The sequence below is a fragment of the Heptranchias perlo genome, chromosome 16 (genome assembly GCF_035084215.1).
Source record: "Heptranchias perlo isolate sHepPer1 chromosome 16, sHepPer1.hap1, whole genome shotgun sequence".
Lineage (NCBI taxonomy): Eukaryota > Metazoa > Chordata > Chondrichthyes > Hexanchiformes > Hexanchidae > Heptranchias > Heptranchias perlo.
Genome location: NC_090340.1, coordinates 48,181,121 through 48,208,658, shown reverse-complemented (window position 1 = coordinate 48,208,658; position 27,538 = coordinate 48,181,121). Strand labels below are relative to the sequence as shown.

The 27,538-nt window shown below is 41.2% G+C and overlaps 1 protein-coding gene across 1 annotated transcript in view; it reads right to left on the bottom strand.

Annotated features, from left to right (window-relative positions):
- Window positions 1-27,538, bottom strand: part of vps9d1 (VPS9 domain containing 1) — a 77,602-nt gene that overhangs the window by 5,690 nt on the left and 44,374 nt on the right. The window contains exons 13-14 of the mRNA XM_067998086.1: window positions 26,023-26,107; window positions 15,971-16,075 (exon numbers count right to left, since the gene is read on the bottom strand). Of these exons, the coding sequence (XP_067854187.1) occupies window positions 15,971-16,075; window positions 26,023-26,107 (190 nt within the window). The remainder of the gene's footprint in view (window positions 1-15,970; window positions 16,076-26,022; window positions 26,108-27,538) is intronic.

The following is a 27,538-nucleotide window of genomic DNA, read 5'->3' as shown; positions in this document are numbered from 1 at the left end:
CATCGGGGGGGTGAAGAGGGGGACATCGGGGGGGTGAAGAGGGGGACATCGGGGGGGTGAAGAGGGGGACATCGGGGGGGTGAAGAGGGGGACATCGGGGGGGTGAAGAGGGGGACATCGGGGGGGTGAAGAGGGGGACATCGGGGGGGTGAAGAGGGGGACATCGGGGGGGTGAAGAGGGGGACATCGGGGGGGTGAAGAGGGGGACATCGGGGGGGTGAAGAGGGGGACATCGGGGGGGTGAAGAGGGGGACATCGGGGGGGTGAAGAGGGGGACATCGGGGGGGTGAAGAGGGGGACATCGGGGGGGTGAAGAGGGGGACATCGGGGGGGGTGAAGAGGGGGACATCGGGGGGGGTGAAGAGGGGGACATCGGGGGGGGTGAAGAGGGGGACATCGGGGGGGTGAAGAGGGGGACATCGGGGGGGTGAAGAGGGGGACATCGGGGGGGTGAAGAGGGGGACATCGGGGGGGTGAAGAGGGGGACATCGGGGGGGTGAAGAGGGGGACATCGGGGGGGTGAAGAGGGGGACATCGGGGGGGTGAAGAGGGGGACATCGGGGGGGTGAAGAGGGGGACATCGGGGGGGTGAAGAGGGGGACATCGGAGCAGGGTGCAAAGGTAGGTTCATTTTGTGTTTTAACTTCATTCAATGGTTTTTTAATTTAATTTATCTTGCTTCTTTTCCCCTGATCCAGCGCTTCATGCCTGGTTTCACCAGGCGTGAATCAGAAGCGGTGGGCAAGCCGCCCAGGTAAGTTAAAAATCATTACAATCACTTAATCTGTCACAGGTAAAGTGCCTTAAGTACCTCAATGAGGTACATTTGACTCTTAAACTGTCATCCGGCTGGCTTTAAGTGGGTCCCTGGGAAACTCGGAAGTTGGCGGGTTGGAGCCAGCTTCTGAACCCGAATGGGATTTCCGTGATTTTTGGAGTCTCCCTGCCCCCAACGCACCACAATTGCCTCCTAAAATTGAGCCCATAGGCTTACAGCAATCAAGAATGTTGAGCAATTTTAAGAAGCCATTAAAGGGAGTGACTTGTTATCTGAATGCCTGCTCCCTGTCCTGGTTCTCGGTGCTGTGTTGGCCCCGTGCCTGCCCCTGTCCGGTTCTCGGTGCTGTGTTGGCCCCTTGTCTGCCCCGGTTTTTGGTGCCCAGTTAGTTCCGTTCTTCTCCCTCTCCAGTGCTGCTGATTCCCCATTATAATTTCATCCAAAGGACCAACATTTATTTTTGCTACTTTCTTCCTTTTTACATACGTGTAACAAGCTCTTACAATCCATTTTCATATTTCTTGCTAGTTTACTTTCATATTCTATTTTCTCCCTTTTTATCAATTTTTTGGTCGTCCTTTGTTGGTTTCTAAAACGCTCCCAATCCCCAGGCTTATTACTCTTCTTGGTAACATTATAAGCCTCTTCTTTCAATCTAATACTCTCCTTAACTTCTTTAGTTAGCCACGGGTGGATCACTTTTCCCATTGAGTTTTTATTTCTCAATGGAATGTATATTTGTTGAGAACTTTAAATATCTCTTTAAATGTTTGCCATTGCTTTTCAACAGTTAAACCCTTTAATTTAAATATACTTTGGGAAGTGTACGGTATATTAAGGTTTTACTTCAGTTGTAATTAACCAGAAAGCTCAGTAGGAACTGGAGAATGCTGTGAAAAAAATCCCTCTTGGTCATTCTTCTGAAGATATGCTTTTCATCCCAAAACTGACAGTGATTAAAATACTGGCTGTTTTGCAAGAACCCAGTCGCTGTAGGATATGGACTTAGTGGCAGACAGCTCCTCAGGGCAAACTATGTCCTATTTTACTGTGGTGACTATGGAATTTTGGGACGTTACTACTGAGCAGCAGCTCATTTGAAAGTAACATAACGAGATGTACAAAAGTCTTTATAAGAAAGTAATGACCAGTGACATACAAACTAATCTTTTACTTCACAGAACTACAAAAATACAATGCTTTTTAGATGCTCAACACAAACCAGTATTTAGATGTAGATTTTTTTTGAAAAAGGTTAAGGAAAGGCAATCAGGCCAGCACTATCTTTTCTATTCTGTGGCACAATAATGTTTACTCATAATATGCTATGTAGCATAGTTTAAGGAGATGAAGTTCATCAATGTTAATTATCATCAGAATCATAAAATAGTTAATCCACAACTTTGGAAGCAATCTTCTCATCCCAAGTATATTTATACAAGATCAGATTTAGTCAAGTGTATGAACATTTCTGAGATCATTAATAGGCAATCATTTTGAAAAATGTAATTTTTTTTGTATCATGTTATTAATTTGCTAAAATTGATTCAGTCAATTATTTAAAGTATGTTTTCATTGTCATGATTTTGGCCCTCATCTTGTGAAGCATACGGTGAGTAACCAGGTTTCTGGGACTAAACCAGTGCAGTACTTTAGCATCCCCCACTCAGCCCTCTAAATTATTTGGGTGTGAAGAGCAATACAATAGATTTTAAAAAAAATAGTGCATAACTGTTCATAATTTCATCCATATTCTCCTCAAAGACATAGTTGATCATTTCAAACAGTGAAAGTATTAAATCTTCATCTTCAGCTTCTACCACCAAGGGGGAATGAATGAAGCACCCATCAGAGCATATGCTACCATACTGTACATTGTATGGTAGGGATTTTATATACATTTCTGCACATCTTAATGTATAAAACATTATGCCATTCTCCTCTCTCGTTGACCTACCTGCCCAATTTACCAGCGGGGATTAACCTCAACAACCTCCTTCATGTCCCGCTCACTCTACCCGCCACTGCCCCCTTGGACTCTGCCAGGAGATCAACAATCACTACTCAGCTCTGCATTTCCCTCCAGAACGCCCATTCACTCGTGAACATGCCCTTGCCATTCACAATCTTATTGTAGATCACTGTACTGACATCCTGGCTTTGATTGGCGACACTTCAGCCTTACTGAAGCCTCCCCAATTAACTGTACTTTCCACCAAAAATACCGCGGTAGAGGGATAGCCACACCTTGGTCTCTCCCCTACTTTTCCAAAACCTTATTGTTTTTCGAGCACGTGACTATGTTCCACCCCCCTCGCCTCTCTTTTAAAATCCTTGTTGTCTACTGGCCCCCCAGCTCCATCCTGAGTTTCTCCTTGGATATCCTCCCTCAGTCCCTACACTGGGCAACTCATCATCCTCTTTGATCTCAATCCCCACCTCAGCACTCCTTGCCATCTCCCCTCTGAACTGACCACTGTCCTGTTCTCCCTGAACTTCCCCCTTCATATAAACTCTCTCACCCATATCCATAGTCCTTCAACCTCGCTATCTCTTGTGGCCTTGATCACAGACCTGCCCTTTGCCCATCAAGCCAAACCTTCCCACAAGCTATCCTCGCCCTAGCCCTGAACTCCCAGCTTTTTCTAATTTCTCCCATCTTCCCCATGCCCTCTCTAAGTTCATTTGACCAATGACACCTTCACTCCTTTGACTTCATTCCCACTAAACTACTGATCACCAAATTTCCCTTACTGGCCACTGATATTGTAAATGATTCTCTGTCCTCAGGCACTGTTCACCTCCCTTTCAAAACCACAGTCATTAACCAACCTCATCGATAAACACATCCTCGACCGCTCTGTCCTTGCTGAATTTCCTCCAGCTAAACAGCGGTCCCTGGCACAAACTCCATAGCCGTACCACTTCTCCCTGATCATTGTCCAAGGCTGATCCAGATTATTTGCAACCGTAGCTCCTCCTCTCCGCCTACTTCCACCACATCACCTACCTCCGCCCCGGTCTCAGCCCATTTGCTGTTGAAACCCACATTCATGCCTTTGTCACTTCTACATTGCTCTCCCGGCTGGTCTCCCATCCTCCACCCTTCATAAACTTCAGCTCATCTGAGACCGCTACCCATATCCTATTTCATACCTAATCCCATTCTCCCATCACTCCTGTCTTCACTGAGCTACAATGGCTTCAAATTCAATTTCTCATTTGGTGTTTAAATCCCTCCACGACCTCATCCTCCTTATCTGTGTAAACGTCTCAAGAAAGTTGCCTCACACTTTGCTTATTAATGCCCCATTTACTTTACCAGGATGGAATCTGCCAGAAACAGTAAGGGGAAAAAAAAACTATACAAAAAGTAATTAAAAATGTTAATCAAGTGAACTGAAACACTTGAGTTACTTATCTGACAAAAAAGTGAATCAATCTTGTAAAAGTGTTCAATAGGATATTCATAGAATCATAGAATCATAGAAGTTACAACATGGAAACAGGCCCTTCGGCCCAACATGTCCATGTCGCCCAGTTTATACCACTAAGCTAGTCCCAATTGCCTGCACTTGGCCCATATCCCTCGATACCCATCTTCCCCATGTAACTGTCCAAATGCTTTTTAAAAGACAAAATTGTACCCGCCTCTACTACTGCCTCTGGCAGCTCGTTCCAGACACTCACCACCCTTTGAGTGAAAAAATTGCCCCTCTGGATCCTTTTGTATCTCTCCCCTCTCACCTTAAATCTGTGCCCCCTCGTTATAGACTCCCCTACCTTTGGGAAAAGATTTTGACTATCTACCTTATCTATGCCCCTCATTATTTTATAGACTTCTATAAGATCACCCCTTAACCTCCTACTCTCCAGGGAATAAAGTCCCAGTCTGTCTAACCTCTCCCTGTAAGTCAAACCATCAAGTCCCGGTAGCATCCTAGTAAATCTTTTCTGCACTCTTTCTAGTTTAATAATATCCTTTCTATAATAGGGTGACCAGAACTGTACACAGTACTCCAAGTGTGGCCTCACCAATGCCCTGTACAACTTCAACAAGACATCCCAACTCCTGCATTCAATGTTCTGACCAATGAAACCAAGCATGCTGAATGCCTTCTTCACCACCCTATCCACCTGTGACTCCACTTTCAAGGAGCTATGAATCTGTACTCCTAGATCTCTTTGTTCTATAACTCTCCCCAACGCCCTACCATTAACGGAGTAGGTCCTGGCCCGATTCGATCTACCAAAATGCATCACCTCACATTTATCTAAATTAAACTCCATCTGCCATTCATCGGCCCACTGGCCCAATTTATCAAGATCCCGTTGCAATCCTAGATAACCTTCTTCACTGTCCACAATGCCACCAATCTTGGTGTCATCTGCAAACTTACTAACCATGCCTCCTAAATTCTCATCCAAATCATTAATATAAATAACAAATAACAGCGGACCCAGCACCGATCCCTGAGGCACACCGCTGGACACAGGCATCCAGTTTGAAAAACAACCCTCGACAACCACCCTCTGTCTTCTGTCGTCAAGCCAATTTTGTATCCAATTGGCTACCTCACCTTGGATCCCATGAGATTTAACCTTATGTAACAACCTACCATGCGGTACCTTGTCAAATGCTTTGCTGAAGTCCATGTAGACCACGTCTACTGCACAGCCCTCATCTATCTTCTTGGTTACCCCTTCAAAAAACTCAATCAAATTCGTGAGACATGATTTTCCTCTCACAAAACCATGCTGACTGTTCCTAATTAGTCCCTGCCTCTCCAAATGCCTGTAGATTCTGTCCCTCAGAATACCCTCTAACAACTTACCCACTACAGATGTCAGGCTCACTGGTCTGTAGTTCCCAGGCTTTTCCCTGCCGCCCTTCTTAAACAAAGGCACAACATTTGCTACCCTCCAATCTTCAGGCACCTCACCTGTAGCGGTGGATGATTCAAATATCTCTGCTAGGGGACCCGCAATTTCCTCCCTAACCTCCCATAACGTCCTGGGATACATTTCATCAGGTCCCGGAGATTTATCTACCTTGATGCGCGTTAAGACTTCCAGCACCTCCCTCTCTGTAATATGTACACTCCTCAAGACATCACTATTTATTTCCCCAAGTTCCCTAACATCCATGCCTTTCTCAACCGTAAATACCGATGTGAAATATTCATTCAGGATCTCACCCATCTCTTGTGGTTCCGCACATAGATGACCTTGTTGATCCTTAAGAGGCCCTACTCTCTCCCTAGTTACCCTTTATGTATTTGTAGAAGCTCTTTGGATTCACCTTTGCCTGATCTGCCAAAGCAATCTCATATCCCCTTTTTGCCCTCCTGATTTCTCTCTTAACTCTACTCCGGCAATCTCTATACTCTTCAAGGGATCCACTTGATCCCAGCTGCCTATGCATGTCATATGCCTCCTTCTTCTTTTTGACTAGGGCCTCAATCTCCCGAGTCATCCAAGGTTCCCTACTTCTACCAGCCTTGCCCTTCACTTTATAAGGAATGTGCTTACCCTGAACCCTGGTTAACACACTTTTGAAAGCCTCCCACTTACCAGACGTCCCTTTGCCTGCCAACAGACTCTCCCAATCAACTTCTGAAAGTTCCTGTCTAATACCATCAAAATTGGCCTTTCCCCAATTTAGAATTTTAACTTTTGGGCCAGACCTATCCTTCTCCATAGCTATCTTAAAACTAATGGAATTATGATCACTGGTCCCAAAGTGATCCCTCACTAACACTTCTGTCACCTGCCCTTCCTTATTTCCCAAGAGGAGGTCAAGTTTTGCCCCCTCTCTAGTCGGGCCATCCACATACTGAATGAGAAATTCCTCCTGAATACACTCAACAAATTTCTCTCCATCCAAGCCCCTAATGCTATGGCTGTCCCAGTCAATGTTGGGAAAGTTAAAGTCCCCTACTATTACCACCCTATTTTTCTTGCAGCTGTCTGTAATCTCCTTACATATTTGCTCCTCAATTTCCCGTTGACTATTTGGGGGTCTGTAGTACAATCCTATCAAAGTGATCTCTCCCTTCTTATTTTTCAGTTCTACCCATATGGACTCAGTGGGCGAACCCTCGGATATATCCCCTCTCACTACTGCCGTGATGTTCTCCCTAATCAAGAACGCAACTCCCCCTCCTCTCTTACCTCCTGCTCTATCTTTCCTATCGCATCTGTACCCTGGAACATTGAGCTGCCAGTCCTGCCCCTCCCTTAGCCATGTTTCAGTAATAGCTATAACATCCCAGTCCCATGTACCCATCCATGCCCTGAGTTCATCTGCCTTGCCCATCAGACTTCTTGCATTGAAATAAATGCAGTTTAATCTAGACTTCCCTTGGTCTTTGCCCTGCTTTCTCAGACCATCTGTCCGGTCATGTTCTGTACACTCTCCCTTACTGCCTTTTGTTTCTGTCACCACTTTATTTCCCACTGACTTCCTGCATCGGTTCCCATCCCCCTGCCACATTAGTTTAAACCCTCCCCAACAGCACTGGCAAACACTCCCCCTAGGACATTGGTTCCAGTCCTGCCCAGATGCAGACCGTCCAATTTGTACTGGTCCCACCTCCCCCAGAACCGGTTCCAATGGCCCAGGAATTTGAATCCCTCCAGCTTGCACCATCTCTCAAGCCACGTATTCATCTTAGCTATCCTGTCATTCCTACTCTGACTAACCCGTGGCACTGGTAGCAATCCTGAGATTACTACCTTTGAGGTCCTACTCTTTAGTTTAACTCCTAACTCCCTAAATTCAGCTTGTAGGACCTCATCCTGTTTTTTACCTATATCGTTGGTGCCTATATGCACCACGACAACTGGCTGTTCACCCTCCCCCTCCAGAATGTCCTGCAGCCGCTCCGAGACATCCTTGACCCTTGCACCAGGGAGGCAACATACCATCCTGGAGTCTCGGTTGCGTCCGCAGAAACGCCTGTCTATTCCCCTTACAATCGAGTCCCCTATCACTATAGCTCTGCCACTCTTTTTCCTGCCCTCCTGTGCAGCAGAGCCAGCCACGGTGCCATGAACCTGGCCACTGCCACCTTCCCCTGGTGAGCCATCTCCGCCAACAGTATCCAAAACGGTATACCTGTTTTGGAGGGAGATGACCGCAGGGGACCCCTGCACTGCCTTCCTACTCTTCCTCTGTCTGTTGGTCACCCATTCACTATCTCCCTCAGTGATTTATTTCCTATTAGCACAGGAAATAAATCACTACACAAACGAAGCCATCTCACAAAAAAACATACACTTAAGATTCCTGACCAAAAGATAGGCAGGCAATATCTTTGATGTCTTTAGTACCCGGAAATTTTCTCTGACTGCTTTGCCTTCTTATCTCTCTCTCTCATCCAGCAAGGTACAAAAATCACTGGTTTGAAAATTACAGGCACAACTGCATATCCTATTACACCATGTAGTGAACAATCTTTCTAAAATCAAAGCTAATTTTTTTCTTTTTAAAAGCCATTACATCATTTTCTGAAGGTCACATTTAAACAAAAAGGCAGGTTAAGGCCTGTTAAAAAAAAAATCTTGGACTAAACATATTGGATTTCTCCAATATTTTCTTCCCAGATACTAATTCCATCCTATGATTTTTGCATTTTTGTGCTTGCTTGCATCATTGCTCTTTTGTGTGTTTATAATGGTTTTCAATTTTCTATAAATACATTCCCAGCAAAAAGATTTGTCTACACAGCAGCCCTGCACATTGACAGAGCATAACTGCATGCGGCTCCTGCTAAGCAGAATGCTTGTAACACAGGCATAACAACGAACGAGGAATTGGTATCAGCCAGCTGTCATCAGAAAGAAAAAAGGTGATTCATGCACACACAGTACAGAATGGTTGCAGAGGAAGGGGAAGTTATGGATGTCTCCAATGTGCATTGTTCAATGTGTTTAAACTTTGGCTGTATACATATGTACTCTTGATAAATCTCTCAAATGGGGGATGAAATGGGGAAAAAGACCGGAAAAACAAAGAAAAAGTAAGTCCACACTAAAACACCCACAAACAAATGGATCAATGTGGCCTCTTGGAACAAGTGGCGTGTCCAGAAGCATCAACATTTCTTCTATTTTAGAGGTGAATGAACTACAGATGTGCTAGTATTCGAACGCTTGCAACTGACATCATGACAAATGTGGTTTGCAAAAACTGAAAACTTCTGTTAACATTGCGTGATCTTGTGAATTAATTAGTTCAAGACACAAGGACATATTTTACTTTCTGTCTTGTCATTTGATTTTTTTTAAATTGTAATTTTGTTTTGTTCATTTTCTTCATATTTCTTTGGCACATGCACAAGTTCAGAAGGAAGTGAAGGACCATGTATAAAGAGACAACTGTGACCGAGGAAACTATTTGTGGTTCAGTGGTTAAGCAGCCTGAAGACTTGGATTTTATTTATGTAGTGTTGTACCAATACTAAGCATACGTCAGGTGTCTAAAATCTATTTGATTGGGGAAGAAACAGAAGTTAATGCACTCAAATATTGAAAATTTAGATACATTTTCTGTGTTTTTCATATTGTTATTATAAGAACAGGAATGGCCACAAATGGTAACAAGGTAACAGTTACTAATCTCCTTCCCCAGAGAAAAAAATGACCACAAGGTAACTTTTTTTGGTGTTTTATGGGCCAACTTTTGGAGATACTTTCGCTTCTCGGTACAGTCTGGCACTTGTAGATTATACTGCACTTTTGATGCTAGAGTGACATCTGAGCACAACACTGGCACCAGAAGTGCAATATAAAAATAGCACAACATCTCCAACAGTCTCCTTGGGAGACTGCCTCCCATCCTCCACCCTCCTTAAACTCTAATATCTGTAAAACTCTGTCACACATATGCTGTCCTGTAGTAAGTCCCAATCATTCCTATTCGTGCTGACCTACATTGAATCCTTATTCTCTAACACACTAAATTTAAAATTTTCACCCTGATCTTTAAATCCCTCCATAGCCTTGCCACATCACATCTTTGCATCCTCCTCCAGCCTATATTCTCTCCTCTGAACACTCCATTCTCCTGACTTTGACCTTTTGTGTATCACCCTCCATTGGAGGCAGAGCTTTCAGCCATCTGGGTCCATTATATTTCCTGTATTTTATGGAATTCCTTTCCTAAACCTTTCCTCCTTTAAAAATCTCCTTACATACAGTTACAAAAAAAGACTAATAGGAAAATAAACTGGTTAAAAAAAAACTTGCGTTTATATAGCGCCTTTCATGATCTCAGGACGTCCCAAAGCGTTTCACAGCTAACAAAGTCGTTCTGAAGTGTAGTCACTGTTGTAGGGAAACCCAATAGCCAATTTTGTGCATAAACAGCAATGAAATAAATGACCTGATAATCTGTTTTAGTGATGCTGGTTGAGGAATAATTTTTGGCCAGCACATCAAAAGTTGATGATATTAAATTAGAACTTATGGCAAACTGTGAGTAATGCAGGAGTGTGCAAGAAGATATACTTAGGCGAGCAGAATGAGCAGATGGGTGCCAGATACAGTTCAATGCAGACAATTGTGAAGTAGCACATTTTAGGAAAAAGAACAGTGAGAGGAACTATGACATAAGCAGCCAAGACTCTTACCAGAGTGAAGGAACAGAATGATGTATGGGTTTGGATACATAGATGTTTAAAGGTGGGAGTGCATGCAGACAAGGTCATAAGACGGCAAATGGAATTTGGGGTTTTAAAATTAGGTACTGAAAATAAAAACAAAAATATGATGTTGAACTTGTACAAGACATTAATTAAGCCACAGTTGAAATATTGCATGCAGCTCTGGGCACCCACTGTAGGAGCCATAGAAAGAGTACAGCAAAGATATACTAGAATTACACCAGGAAGGAGAAGTCCTAGTTACAACAACAACTTGCAATGAAAAAGCGCCTTAAACGTAGTAAAACGTCCCAAGGCCATTCACATGGGCATTATCAAACAAAATTTGACACCGAGCCACATAAGGAGATATTAGGACAGGTAAATAATAGCACTAAAGAGTGACAAATCCCCAGGACCAGATGGTTTCCATTCCAGGGTTTTAAAGGAAGTAGGTGAGCAGATTGCAGATGCCCTAACTATAATCTTTCAAAGTTCTCTAGATTCAGGAACTGTCCCTCTAGATTGCTTTTTAAGAAAGGAGAGAGAGGGAAACTGGGGGATTATAGACCAGTTAGCCTAACATCTGTTGTGGGGAAATTGCTGGAGTCTATAATTAAGGATAGGGTGACTGAACACCTCGAGAATTTTCAGTTAATCAGGGAGAGCCAGCACGGATTTGTGAAAGGTAGGTCGTGCCTGACAAACCTGATTGAATTTTTTGAAGAGGTGACTAAAGTAGTGGACAGGGGAATGTCAATGGATGTTATTTATATGGAATTCCAGAAGGCATTTGATAAGGTCCCACTTAAGAGACTGTTAGCTAAGTTAGAAGCCCATGGAATCGAGGGAAAAGTACGGACTTGGTTAGGAAATTGGCTGAGCGAAAGGCGACAGAGTAGGGATAATGGGTAAGTATTCACATTGGCAGGATGTGACTAGTGGAGCCTCAATTATTCACAATATTTATTAACGGCTTAGATGAAGGCATAGAAAGTCTCATATCTAAGTTTGCCGATGACACAAAGATTGGTGGCATTGTAAGCAGTGTAGATGAAAACATAAAATTACAAAGCGATATAGATAGATTAGGTGAATGGGCATAATTGTGGCAAATGGAATTCAATGTAGACAAATGTGAGGTCATCCACTTGGGATCAAAAAAGGATAGAACAGGGTACTTTCTAAATGGTAAAAAGTTAAAAACTGTGGATGTCCAAAGGGACTTAGGGGTTCAGGTACATTGATCATTGAAGTGTCATGAACAGGTGCAGAAAATAATCAAGAAGGCTAATGGAATGCTGGCATTTACATCTAGAGGACTAGAGTACAAGGGGGCAGAAGTTATGCTGCAGCTATACAAAACCCTGGTTAGACCGCACCTGGAGTACTGTGAGCAGTTCTGGGCACCGCACCTTCGGAAGGACATATTGGCCTTGGAGGGAGTGCAGCGTAGGTTTACTAGAATGATACCCGGACTTCAAGGGTTAAATTACGAGGAGAGATTACACAAATTGGGGTTGTATTCTCCAGAGTTTGGAAGGTTAAGGGGTGATCTGATCGAAGTTTATAAGATATTAAGGGGAATGGATAGGGTGGATAGAGAGAAGCTATTTCCGCTGGTTGGGGATTCTAGGAGTAGGGGGCACAGTCTAAAAATTAGAGCCAGACCTTTCAGGAGCGAGATTAGAAAACATTTCTACACACAAAGGGTGGTAGAGGTTTGGAACTCTCTTCCGCAAACGGCAATTGATACTAGCTCAATTGCTAAATTTAAATGTGAGATAGATAGCTTTTTGGCAACCAAAGGTATTAGGGGATATGGGCCAAAGGCAGGTATATGGAGCTGGATCACAGATCAGCCATGATCTTATCGAATGGCGGAGCAGGCACAAGGGGCTGAATGGTCTACTCCTGTTCCTATGTTCCTATGATCAAAAGCTTGGTTAAAGAGGTAGGTTTTAAGGAGCTTCTTAACAGGAGGAGAGAGAGATCGAGAGGCAGAGAGTTTAGGGAGGGAATTCCAGAGATTCGGGCTTAGGCAGCTGAAGGCATGCTCACCAATCGGGGATGCGCAAGATTTGGAGGAGTGCAGAGATCTTGAAGGGCTGTAGGAGGCTACAGAGATAGGGAGGTGCGAGGCCATGGAGGGATTTGAAAACAAGGATGAGAATTTTAAAATCGAGGCGTTCCTGGACCGGGAGCCAATGAGGCCAGCGAGCACAGGGGTGATGAGAGAACGGAACTTGGTGTGAGTTAGTATACGGGCAGCAGAGTTTTGGATGAGCTCAGTTTATGGAGGGTGGAAGATGGGAGGCCAGCCAGGAGAGCAATGGAATAATCAAGTCTAGCAGTAACAAAGGCATGGATGAGGGTTTCAGCAGCAGGTGAGCTGAGGCAAGTGCGGAGGCAGGTGATGTTATGGAGGTGGAAGTATGCTGTCTTGGTGATGGAACGGCTATGTGGCCGGAAGCTCATCTCAGGGTTCAATAGGACAGCAAGGATGTGAACGGTCTGGTTCAGCCTCAGGCAATAGCCAGGGAGAGGGATGGAGTCGATGGCTAGGGAATAGAGTTTGCAGCGGAGACCACAGACAATGGCTTCAGTCTTCCCAATATTTAGCTGGAGGACATTTTTGCTCATCCAGTACTGGCTATCGGACAAGCAGTGTGACAAATCAGACACAGTGGAGGGGTTGAGAGAGGTGGTGGTGAAGTAGAGCTGGATGTCGTCAGCGTAGATGTGGAATCTAATGTCGTGTTTTTGGATGATGTTGCCAAGGGGCAGCATGTGAAATAGGAGGGGGCCAAGGATAGATCCTCGGCGGACTCCAGAGGTAACGGTGCGGGAGCGGGACAAGAAGCCATTGCAGGTGATTCTCTGGCTACAACTGGATAGATAAGAATGGAACCGGGCAAGTGCACTCCCACCCAGCTGGATGACTGAGGAGAGGCGATGGTGGAGGATGGTGTGGTCAACCATGTCAAAGGCTGCAGGCAGGTCGAGAAGGATGAGGGCGGATAGTTTACCAAGGTCGCAGTCACATAGGATGTCACTACTTTTTTCAGTGAAATAAATAAGATTAAATTAGGAATCTAATAAATGTTTTCAAAATTCTTAATGGTTTTGAGAGGACAAATAATGGAAGATGATTTCTGCTGGTTCAAGAATTGTTAGCAAGGGGGCACAGACTAAAACAACGAATTGGATATGCTTCATGAAAATAATTAGAACTTCCATTTCAAGTTTCTCCTACTCATTCAAGATGAATTCACACGAAAGATCCCATGGAGTGCTAATGAAAAGATAAACACACACTGCCTACAATTCCAACATCATGGCAGCAGTAACCGCTTCTTCCAAATTTTCAGGGTTTAACACCATACTAAATTAATACACACATAATTGACAAAATTACAGGCTGACAACGTGATGTACTGCCACATTGCCATTATCCTATGGCTTCCTGGATCAATGTTTTGGAAAGTCAGAACTATATATACGTACACATGTATATACATCATATATATACACACACTTTCTGCTTGGAACACTGCTGGTCATTTATTTTTTAAACTTAATGAAGTTACCCTAGTTATTTAAAACTATATAAACATAAACCTACTAAATTACAATAGTTCAGAGTGCATTCAAAGCATCCAGTAAAGCATCTGTGCTAAGAGAGGGCTAAGGAATTTTAATGTGCAAGATAACAGTACGAAATACATAGGAAGAAAGAGTGTCCATCAGCAAAGATGGAAAAGGAGAATAATTTGGATATGATTACTGACCACTTACTGCAAGTATACAATTAATGTCAAGCTTTTCCATAAGAGCAATCATCTGCTTCGCCCATTTTGCAGAACCGCCAAAATCTAATTTTATCCCCATTTAGTTCTGAGTCTCTAATTATAAATTAGAGCGACAGAATCATCCTTGTTGCTCTTCTCGGTGTCATCTCCAACACATCAATGTTTTTCTGAATTATTGTAATAATTGCACTGTTATACTTTATCACATCAAAAAGACTCAAAACTGCTTCACACAATGAATTATTTTTGGAATGCAGTGACTATTATTTCGGTACAGTTTCACACACTGTTCCAACTATGCCCTCAATCGTAATTTACACAAGGTTAGGATAACTGCTTTCAGCTTATAGTTAAATATTTTCAAGATGTATCTTAGCAATTGGTAGCTTTGTTGATGACTACACACTGGATGGAAACTTTCCATGAACAATCATTAATTCCACCCAGATCTCCTGTCTTCCTTCTTGTTCGCTAATAGCATCCTTTCACGGTTTACACATTTACGATTTCCTTTTCTAATATACAATCTTCTATTTATCAGCATTAAAATCCACCTGCCATCTTTAGCTCAATATTGATTACTTTGTCAAAGAACTCATAAGAAAACATTCTAATATTAAAAGAAGCACTCCCCTCCAAGTCACTCACTAGATTGAGCAGAAATCTGCTCATCACTGCCAGACACAACTTTTTCCATTCATTACCAGATTCTGCTTCATGCTGCCAACCAGTTTTCAATTGAGTTGGTTAACTATGTGATCTGAAAATCTAAACAAATATCAACTATTACAATTGCAGTTCATATCTGATCCTCAAAATGACCTCATCATAGAATGGATACATTTTGCTAGAAATGGTGTGGCTCTGATAGCCATTTTATTTAAGGTTATCAAACCAGTGTTGCATAAGTTCACAAATCAGGGCCAGTAAGGTTGGCATCCGTTAAATTTCATTCAATTGGATTGATGCTTTTAATTTTCTTTTAAAATGTGCCTGTTTTTAGAATGTGTCTCAGTTTGAACAACAAGCACATATCTTGAATGTAAATAGGCTTGCAATTATTTCGTTTCTTTTGAGCATGAACCTCATACTTGATATTTACCTGATGTTGAAACGTTTCTAAATTTGCACTTAAAAATCAGCTATCTTGTATCATTCCAGAATTTCCATAGTACCACCTTGAATTAGGCAGAAATGAAGTTTGATTTTATATGTAACCTTTTTAACCCAGAACATACACACATCGGGCAAGGGAAAACATCATATTCCAAAAGGCATTAATAGGTTCAAAATATCCAAGTTACTCAGTAAATGGACACATTTTAAAACAGTAACAGTACTATCTTCTAGTATGAACAGCATCGCCATCTGGTGTGTGCACAAGTGAGGAACATTGGAATTGAAACCAGGCAGCTAAACTCCACATAGGTTTTCTGTTTAAATTGGGTCAAAAAATAAAAGTTAGCCACTGCTAATTTGGTTGAATCAGCAAATAGCTGAGCCATATAGACCAGCGAGGTCCCAGGTTTGATCCTCAAACAGTGATGTGTTAGCTGGTCTCAGCCGGGCTTATTGTAGGGGTGCTATAATTAGCCTCAACGCTGCTGAATTAGGGAAGGGAAAATTGCAAAACTGTCTCCACATCTGTAGACTTTGGATTAATTGGAAACAACAGCTCCATTTTTCTAAAAAAAAATCATATTGCCTTTTTAACATTATTGCAGGGATCTTACCCTTCATGAATAAATTCTTCCAGAGCTGCACATTCTGATATTAGCTGTGTTAAGTTGCTCTTCAGCACCACGTAAGACAAAATGGGTAGTAGATCATCTGCACCACTGCAAGAGGTCACAAGTCAGTCAGATTAAATAATCAACATGAAACAGATCAATCAGAAGAATTTTCAGGACGTGTAAATTAGAGCAGGTGAAGTTAATGTCAAATCAGGTACAGAACGAGAAATAAAGAGAGAGGGAAAAAAAATTGGATTGCAAGAGAAAAAAAAGAGACAGAAAGGAAAAGTGAAAAAAAATGTAAAATTTAACATTTTTAAAATATCCGACAATTAAAACCTGAAGGAATGAGACTCTACGCTTGTAATGTTAATTTTCAGTGCCAGAGAGGTTGACTGGCAGTAATTAACACTTATCACATCGTTAAAAGGGTACTTGGACTGAAATAGACAAGACTTAGCTTTCTGTGGCGAGTTTAGAAAACACAGCAACTTCACACTCTTCAATGTATTTCATTGGTGAGGCAGTAAGCGAGATGTTGTTTCCACGAAGCTGACGGCATCTCAAATCTAGGACAACATCTTTTGGTTTTCTGCGTTTAACCGCTCATCTGCCCTCACCTGAAGTTGCTGTAGAATTTGCGCATAAATAACAGTGAACGCCATTAGCCTCATCATTATCTAACAGCAAATTCTGACCCATAATTTTAAAGTGTTATTTACAAGCAATCCAGCAGTGGTCAAAGATATTTTCGCATACACCACATACCATACAAATACAGAGACGGTCATTTTATATACTAGGAGTTAGTAATTTCAATTTGTTGGCAGACTAAGGCATGGGGAGAGGAAGAGAGAGAAAGAAATGAAAATTGTTGATATTCCATATGTAGCAGTTACTCTTCTGTTGGTTCATGCAGAACTGCTGCTAAAACTCCACTCTATTCAGTTTCTTTCCTGGCTGCAGGAAGCTATTCAGCATTACCATTTCTTCAGGATGTGAGATGAGTTGGACCATTTAGAATCATAGTATGATACAGCACAGGTGGGGGCCTTTCGACCCATCGTATCTGCTCTTTGAAAGAGCTATCCAATTAGTTTCACACCCCTGCCCTTTCCTCATAGCCATGCTAATTTTTTCCCTTCAATTATTTATCCAATTCCCTTTTGAAAGTTATTATTGAATCTGCTTCCACCACCCTTTCAGACAGTGCATTCCAGATCATAACAACTCACTGTGTAATTTTTTTTTCCTCATGTCGCCTCTGGTTCTTTTGCCAATCTGTGTCCTCTGGTTACTGACCCTTCTGCCACTGGAAACAGTTTCTCCTTACTTACTCTATCAAAACCCTTCATGATTTTGAACACCTCTATCAAATATCCCCTTAACCTTCTCAGCACTAAAGGGAACCACCCCAGTTTCTCTAGTCTCTCCACATAACTGAAGTACCTCATCCCTGGTACCATTCTAGTAAATCTCCTCTGCATCCTCTCCAAGGCCTTGACATCCTTCTAAAGTGTGGCGCCCAGAATTGGCCACAATACCTCAGGTGGGGCTTAACCAGTGTTTTATAAAGGTTTAGCATAACTTCCTTGCTTTTGTACTCTGTGCCTCTATTTATAAAGCCAAGTATCCCGTAAGCCTTTTTAACAGCCTTCTCAACTTGTCCTGCCATATTCAAAGACTTGTGTACATACACCCCCAGGTCTCTCTGTTCCTGCACTCCCTTTAAAATTGTACTATTTAGTTTATATTACCTCTCTTCATTCTTCCTACCAAAACATATCACTTTACACTTCACTGCGTTAAATTTCATCTGCCATGAGTCTGCCCATTTCACCAATCTGTCTATGTCCTCCTGAAGTCTGTTATTATCCTCCTCACTGTTCACTACATTTCCGAGTTTTGTATCATCTGCAAACTTTGAAATTATGCTCTGTATACCTAAGTCCAGGTTATTAATATATATCAAAAAGAGCAGTGGTCCCAACACTGACCCCAGGGGGACATCACTGCATACTTCCCTCCAATCTGAAAAACAACCATTCGCCATTACTCTCTGCTTTCTGGCCCTTAAGCCAATTTTGTATCCATGTACCCACTGTCCCTTTAATTTCATGGACTTCAATTTTGCGGTACTTTATCAAACGCCTTTCGAAAGTCCATATACACATCAACCACACTACCCTCATCAACCCTCTCTGTTACTTCATTAAAGAACCCAATCAAGTTAGTCAAACATGATTTGCCTTTAACTAATCCGTGCTGGCTTTCATTTATTAACCTATATTTTTCCAAGTGCCAATTAACTTTGTCCCAGATTATTGTCTCTAAAAGTTTCCCCAGGCTGACTGGTTTGCAGTTGCCAGGTTTATGTCTCTCCCCTTTTTTGAACAGGGGTATACAATTTGCAATCCTCCAGTGCTGTGGCACGATCCCCATATCTAAGGAGGATTGGAAGATTGTGGTCAGAGCCTCTGCAATTTCCACCCTTACTTCCCTCAGTAACCTAGGATGCATCCCATCTGGACCTGGTGACTTTTCTGCTTTGAGCGCTGCCAACCTTTTTATTAGCTTCTCTTTATGTATTTTTATCCTATCCAATTTCTCTACTACCTCCTCCTTTACTTTGACATTGGCAGCATCCCCTTCTTTAGTGAAGACAGAAGCAAAGTACCTCAGCCAAGCCCTCTGCCTCCATAAGATCTTCTTTTTGGTCCCTAATCGGCCTCACCCTTCCTTTGACTACCCTTTTACTATTTATATGTTTATACCCGCTCATATGCTCTCTTTGCCTAAATAGTGTCTCCCAGGTAAATAAGAGACCATGGAGGGCAACATGTAGATAACTTGGATTTTTACAAATTTCTTCAAAATGACACTTGCCATCTCAACATACAGTGACTGATGCTAAGAGAAATAGAATGACGTTGAATGAACCAGGCCCATCCTGCCTTTACATTTTCACAGATTTACTCTTGAGAATTTATGGAAGCTTGATAGAGGACTGTTTGAGGTTAGATAGGATTCCCTTGCTGCAGAAGAACTGTGCCAAGTAATCTAATTGCCACTAACTACAATTATTGCAGCAGCCAAAGTATTTAGACCTACAAGCACAGATGCTTGATAAGCAAACATTGAAAAACAATTACAACAATAGCTATGCGTGACAGAGGGTGAAGGTTTTACGTTTCTATTTTAAGTTGTGGTTAGCTAGTTGCTCACGCACACTCCTATTCTCATTTTATTATGCAAGCAGAGGTTTGTTTGTAGCCTGAAGCGAGACCAATTCAAGTTTTATACAATGAGAAATTAATTTAGATATCTTACTTAATAATTGCTTAAAACATCTATGGCTACATAGTGTAGGAATGCATAAGATTTGTGCAAGAACAGGAGAACTGTTCCAAGTGCTCTAATTAGCTCAAAATTCCCAGTTTCAGCAAGTTTTCCTGCTCGCTATGTGTAGATTGAACTCCATGCCAAGCGAAGAATGTGCATGACAATATGCTACAACTAGCCTCAGAGCTAATGGGGAAAAAAATCAGCCAGGATTATTGCTTATGATTACTAAACAGTAATCCCAGTTGAAAAATGTGCACGGGCATTGGGTGACGACAAGATCAGGGACAAATATAATGCTTTTCATGATCAGATTGCCTGCTAGCACCGACTACCTAGATGCATGAAGAATAGCCCTTGGGCGAGGTACAAGAGGATACTTGCACTTATGAAACTGTATTTCAGCATGAATCAATGCTGGGAGGAGAGGAGGGAAAAGAGCACGCAAAAATGAATTTGAAGTTTAAATTTGATCTCATCAGTCTGCACTGGATTTGAACCCTGGTCAACGAGGTGGAAAAGCTGTCTAATAACTCAATGTGACAGCCATTTCTCAAAATTTACTTTAGTGAATATGGTATTAAAGGAGAAGGGAACTCTTCAGAACATGTACTGATACGTACTCAGAATTCTACCATGATCTTTACACTGACCTCAACATGCAAATAAAATTATTGAAGAGGTTCTTCCATGCAACCCTGCAAATATTGAGATTGTCAAGAAAGAATGGACAGGGAGACGTTGTTCAGTACATCCATGTCACAGAATTAGGGACATTTCTCTGTCAGTCACTAATCAGGACAAATTATATTAATTTCTCTAAGTCTCTACTTAGCATTAGTTTATAATATTGGAAGCTAAGTATGAACCTCAATGATTAAGTACTTATAATAATAATTCTCCATAGAGTTAGTATCCCATTTATATTTAAATTATATTGTAATTGGCCCAAAGAAGTCTCCATTTCTGATGACAGTAAGCTCTCTCCTCTCCAAGTGAAATGGGTTTGGACCTTATTAAGAAGTAACCACTGGGGGATGGAGTGCAGGTACGCACTATGTGCAGAATGAAAGAGGCAGCCAGATGTAGCCCCATGCTATAATGCGGGTCTCGGCACTGCATTTCACACTCTATAAATACTGGCCAACTTTGTATAACTGAAGCCTTCGGGGTAGATTTTTGTCTTCATCATCTGGTTGCTAATCTGATGCAGTGGATCGCCTGCTTGTTGTCGAATCCACCCATTGAAATCAATAGAATAAATCAATGGAATGATATCAAGTGGATTCCACAATTGGGGGGGGGGGGGGGATGATCTGCTCCATCAGATTACTGGCCAGGTGCTGATGAGCAGAATCTACCCCTTAGCGTTTCCACTATTGGTTATAAGTTACTTAAACCAAAATGCTAACAATTTATCTGACAGTGGATCTCCAGCCTACCAGGGATGAAGTTATCCACTCCTAAATGTCACTTGCAGGGAACGTGGAAATCCCAGAAATTACAGCACACATGAAGACCATTCAGACATCATGCCTGTGCTAGCTCTTCCACTGGAATTATCTATTCTACTACAATTTCCCTGCTCTTTCTGCATATCATTCTATATTCTTCCTTTTCAAATACTTATCCAATTCAATTTGAAATGATTTTATAAGCCACTTGATGTAAAGCATTCCATGTTCTAATAAACCTCTGTGCAAAATAAATTCTAAATTCCCTTTTGCTCTTTTAAAGATAATTCTCTTGCCCCCTTGTTATCGATTTGCCAACCTGTGGAAACAATCCTTCACTTTTAACCCGTTCATAATTTTGAAAACCGCTATTAAATCTTGCTTAACCTTCTCAAGCGCAATTAGTTCTAGTTGTCTCTGATGGATATTGCTATTACACTGCAATATCGCAATTGTACAGAACAATCTTGGGAAATCCACGAAACAAACACTACTCTAAGACTGGCATTAACTTTCCTCCTGTAGAGCAAGATTACATGCCAATATTTCTTGGGTTCGTTGTGGTTTGTATTGTGTAACCCAAATATTTGTCTAAACAATAAAGGTTTCAGCTGATGCAATAACTGAGTATCGAATTCAAGATCAAATACTTCAAGCTGAGGTCTTTTAGTTAAACTTAATACTGGACCTTTGAAAACTAGAAATTTAATGCAGATTACTCTGGTCACAATTACCACATTCTTTTTACTTTGCTTAGTGTAAAGGTAACTTAGCTGCACACAAATACTTGAATGTTTTCTGAAGGCATTAGCAAGAACTGAAAAAAATTAAGCACACTATGTGATCAAATTTTTAAAAAAATTCATTAACTGCTATCTTTCAACTATTGTAATTTTTTTTTAAAAAAGCATGGATACCATAAAATTGCATTCCCCCCATTAGCTTAACTTTTAAGTATATTTATGATCTATTAAACTTTATTTCGAGGGAAATTCTAGGCTTCTTTGGTTGACCATTTGTTTTTCAAAAACATTGTCAGCTCATAGAAGCTGCAACAAATAGTAATGTACAAATGCTGGGACTAGTTTTAGTATTGTAAGTAGCATTATTCGACAAAACACAAATTAACATACATTTTACATCTCACTCAGCCTTCCCTTCCCCATTCTCTCTCCTCTGTTTCTCTTATTTTAATTTTACTTCCCCCATTATAACCTATTCTAATTTATCTCTACCTTTTTCCTTGAAAAAGTAACTTATCAATAGTTTATTCAGCTGTTTACTCTACCATCTGAGTCATGCAATCTGTTTGGAGCTGGTAACCATAACTAAAGTTTGACCTCTGGCTGAAAACCAACAACAAAAATTCAGCGATATGAAGTAATTTAAATTCTATAAAAAAATTTTTTTAAAAAAGGACATATCTAATGTTCTCCTACATATGGAGAGGCTATTTCACATCACATGTATATATAAATACATCCCTACCCCTCACAAACTCACACTTATGCTTCTTCCAACCACCTTGGTTATGTAAGTAAAAGGCTGTGTATGGGGGAGATTATAAGCTATACTGGTTGGAGAATGGGGTACAATAATCCAAATATGTGAAAAGAAAATAAATGGGGCGGGGTTAATTGAAACAAATAAAGTATTCAGAAATATTTTTTAAAAATAGAAAAATTAAAATAAAAATGTATCAGCATCTGACTGGGGAAGAGGCACATTAATGTTTTGGGTCTTTAAGGTCTCCATCCAAAAAGTTAAAACGTGCAAGATCTTTTCTGGGATTTAATATTAAAGCATCAGCAAGCTTTTCCACGCAGACATAGCAGAATTTAACTACAGTAAAACCTGAATTTGGTTCCACTTCTACCACCGTATACCATGTCACCATTTTACCAGTTGGCCTCAATGCCTGTGCTCGAGAAGGAAAAAAAAAATGCCACAGTCACCGATCCGGATTGCTATCCAGCAACCCCTATTGGAAATGCGCCACGGACTGATATTGGGCAGGGCCTGGATAGAGTTCTGCAGTTATGCTTTCTACAGCCAAAGAATCTGCCAACACTCTTCATCATAGTTCACACAGGGCAAGAAGTTACAGGAGGGTGGCCAGCGGATGAAAAATAATAAGCATCAAATTAATTCTAAATACATTGCTCACTATTATTCCAGCATTTTATTTATTAAGGTTTATCAATCTGGTTTGGAATAAAATGTTAGTTTACATTTAGAGCTCCACGTGATCTGAAAGGAAAATTTGCCCCTAACCAGTAATTAATGGTCAGCATTCTGCCTGTAGAAAAAATGCTAACTTTGTGAGCAATCAAATACAGATATCCTTTAACTGGTTATTAAAATACCAGCGTGGGGCCCAGGAAAGGAATTCAATTGTATTTAAAACAAAACCTAGTCTTACAGGTGTATTATTACTAAAAGTTCAGGCAAAAATTCTAATGTGGGAATCTTGCATGTGTGCTATATGTTGCAAGAGACTATATTGTTCTACCCTACTTCAAGACACAGCATAGCAGTTATGAAAATAATAATGAGCAGGCTGGCGCACCAGAGGTAGCAAAACCTTAACATGATCTTGACAAAGGAAAATTTTCAGAGGGAAAATGTTGCTGTCATTTTAGCTTAGTATGTTTGATTGCAATAGTAAATAATTACAGTTTAGCAAGCACGCTGCATTGTGCATCAAAGTGAAGTATTGTTCCTTTACTTTTTGTAAAAGCTCGTCATATATAAGATCTGCAGTTATTGGGAACATTTGTAAGTCATTGTTGGGACTCAGCAATAACTACTTTTTAAATAAAAATCCAAACAATAGTGTATGGTTCTCTACAAATTCTCTCACTCAATATTCTCTACCTCTTACTGATTTATGGAGTAAACATACAACATTATCCACTGCCGTCAGCCTCACAAATAATACCTCAACCCATAACTATACCATAAACAAAGCCAACTTCATTTGACAGTTTTAATTTCAATTTTATTACATGTCTAACATTAGCAAAAATATAATTTATACAGATCTGAGAGAAGAGAATTTGGGACATGAATACAAGTGAAAGAAACCAGGAGCTAAAACATAATTTAAGAAAAAATCTCTGGGGTTTGCTTCTTGTTCTGGATGAGTCTTGTATAGGAGAAAATAATATACATATCAGTAATTTATTTGATGTTTTAGTGAAAATTTTGAAGTTTTCTTCCTGGTATGAAGACTCTTGAATAGTGGCTCCCTCCCTGCTAGGATGCTCTGATGATTTCAGTGATGGGAAGTATCCTTGTGTGTCCCAGGGTGGCTGCATAGTATTGCACAATTCCTAGCCTGTAGCATTGTTTCCTGGGGTTCCACTGTGACAGAAAGGCTTTCTAGCTGGTCTGAAGTTGGGGCCACTACTGTTCCCTTTTGGCTACTCTAACCCCCAATGCAATATCACTAAAAGACCATTCTATGCATAACTGACAGATTGCTATTCAGCCCCTGTACAAACCCAATTCACCTTTGTACTACTCTCCATACAGTAATAAGGAAGCAAGCTTAGACACTAAAAGCAAAGCTTTCACCTAGGTGGGTGCTAATGGATTTGCTAACAGTTTTTGGGAGTATATCTACTTCTTTAAGAGCTGAAATAAAACAATTATCAGATTTGAAGGAGATCCCAAATGTACTTTCCACATTAGGGAGAAAGGAATAGAAGGATATGTTGATAGGGTGAGAAGAACTAAGGCAGGAGGAGGCTCGTGACCTGTTAGGCCAAATGGCCTGTTTCTGTGCTGTAAAATTCTATGTAATAACCTCAATAAGGAGGAAAATGTAGCAATGGCAATGGGACAAAACTTCCCTCCATATTGAATTGCTGAGACTTGGGGTCCAATACCACTGAGTACAATTCTCAGTTTGAGATCATGACTTCATATATCTTGACAGTTGAACTAATGGCAGAAATAAGGTTAGCTCTTTCTGATATTAAGCTGCTTACTCTATTTCATTGCAACAGCACCATTGGTGAGAGGGTGTAATTACAGTGTGATAAGTTTACATTGATAGTTTCAATTATGAAAATGGACAAAGGCATTTATAATTCAAAGAAGTGCGCACAGACAAGATGTTTTTCATATATATATATAAATCTATTTATAGATATGAAAAACATCTTGTCTATTTATATATATGTATATATATATATATACACACACTAGCCAATCTCCCATGGCATTGCAGGAGCGGAATCAAGACCAACTTCAATCTTCAGATGAAGCACAAGTCACATAAGGAGATATTAGGACAGGAGGAAGTATGTTTTAAAGAGCATCATAAAGGAGGACAGAGAAGTAGAGAGGCAGAGAGGTTTAGGGAGGGAATTCAGAGCTTAGGGCCTTGGCAGCTGAAGGCAAAGCCGCCAGTGGTGGAGTGATTAAAATCGGGGATGCGCAAGAGGCAAGAATTGGAGGAGTGCAGAGACCTTGGAGGGTTCGAGGGCTGGAGGAGGTTACAGAGATAGGGATACAGATATAATTATGTCCCCATTTTAAAATTATATATTCTGTCCTTATTTTTATATGTCCATTATAAATTCCTATGTCTACATTTATAATGGAAAAAGTTAACAGAAAATGCAAGTCAAAATTTTTATAGCAAGTCAAATATTTATAGATAATAGTACAGTATGTAAAAAAACTGTTTTTTTTTCAGTTGAAGGGGGTAGGCTGGGGAGTTATACTGAAATGGTGGGGAGCCATGAAACATTAGGTGAGAGGTTGGTCGTAGTGAATGTAAGAGAGGTTGTAGTGCCAAATGGGTAGTAAAAGTTAAATGACAGGGAGTGTTGAAAAGTTTGCAAAGGAAATTTGGATGCTTCCAGAGAATTTGGTGATAGTGAGTGGTAAGCACCAAAGAGGTTTGTGTGATGAGTTCTGATCAGTACAGTGGCAGTTAGGCCAGTTACAATCATGGGATTAATGAGAGAAAAAATGTAGAAATAATAAGTATTGTACAGGGGAGTCTAGGGAAGTTTATAGGTTTGTGGACTGAGGGACAAAAAGCACAAAAATGAGAGTATGATTAAAACCTGAGTTGGCTGAGTAAACCCTCATCAAACTAAACTGCACAACACAGGTCTAACTAACAAACAGGTAGTTGTGCAATAACTTGGAAGGTTACCTAAAAAATATCGTTGGTAGATTACGAAGCAATGTATCGTTTCATAAAAGTTTACTAAACTGCAAACGCATCATACTTACATTGCAGAAGCAACATGCAGGGTACCAGCCTCCCTAGAATTGCAGTAATGTTCAGCACACTCACATATAAGACGCAATGTTCGTACTGTAGCAATAAGATATGATAGTATTATAAATTGTTAAATTTAAATCATCCATAAATTTTGCACTAGATGGGAGAGGTGCTAATGTCACAAGAAAAGAAAAATCTGCTACCATTTATGCCTTTAATTTACCCCTCAGAGATGCACAAAACAACTTGAAATTCGTAAATCAATGTTATGCCTTGTGGTAAGGTTTTTTTTCCTGCCTGTTAATCGTCTGGTGCTTTTAAAAAAAAATGTTTATTTACAGCACTATATGGCAAAAAGTTTAGTCTTCATGGAACAACCGTGTAACAGCAGCGAGGCACGGTGTTCCAAAAATGGTTGTTGAGGGAGAGGAGAAAAAAAGAAAGCAGTCATTGGGTTGTTACGACCACCAACTGCCACTTTGTGGATTGGCCCTGCACCTTCTGAGTGCCAGTGGTAGCATCACACAGCAAGATTGGAGAAGAAATAACACTCTACATTCATATATCATGTCTCTCAGAAATGTCTCAAAATGCTAGGAGGAGATAGAATCATAGAAGTTTACAACATGGAAACAGGCCCTTCGGCCCAACATGTCCATGTCGCCCAGTTTATACCACGACGCTAGTCCCAGTTGCCTGCACTTGGCCCATATCCCTCTATACCCATCTTACCCATGTAACTGTCCAAATGCTTTTTAAAAGAGAAAATTGTACCCGTCTCTACTACTGCCTCTGGAAAATTAAGTTCTCACCATCTCAGGTTCACACCAGTGGAGAAATCATGTCTATTGCACAAAAAAACAACTTAAGATATTACATTCAATGCCAAAAGAACAAGCAGGTCAGGAGCTTATGCACGTCATATCAGATTTAGGACAGGGTACAATTTTACAACAAAAACAGAAAATGCTGTAAACACTCAGCAGGTCAGGCAGCATATGTGGAGAGAACAAACAAGTTAAAGTTTGCGCCCTTCATCAGACAGGGAGGTGGGTGCAGGTTTGTGCTTCGGGTGGGGACCGTCCTCTTCTCCCCCTCACCACACCCCCCCCCCCCCCCCCCACCCAAATAGGAACACCATTCTTTCAAGTTTGCTGCATCTTGGGTGTTGATTTTCTTTTTCTTCTACCAGGGTCCTGGAGCTTGTTTTTTATGATGCCCTTTCACATGTCTATTCCTCATCCCTTTTTTAAAAATTCGTTCATGGGGTGTGGGCGTCACTAGCGAGGCTGCATTTATTGCCCATCTCTAATTGCCCTTGAGAAGGTGGTGGTGAGCTGCCTTCTTGAACCGCTGTGTGGTGAAGGTTCTCCCACAGTGCTGTTAGGAAGGGAGTTCCAGGATTTTGACCCAGCGATGATGAAGGAACGGCGATATATTTCCAAGTCGGGATGGTGCGTGACTTGGAGGGGAACGTGCAGATGGTGTTGTTCCCATGTACCTGCTGCCCTTGTCCTTCTAGGT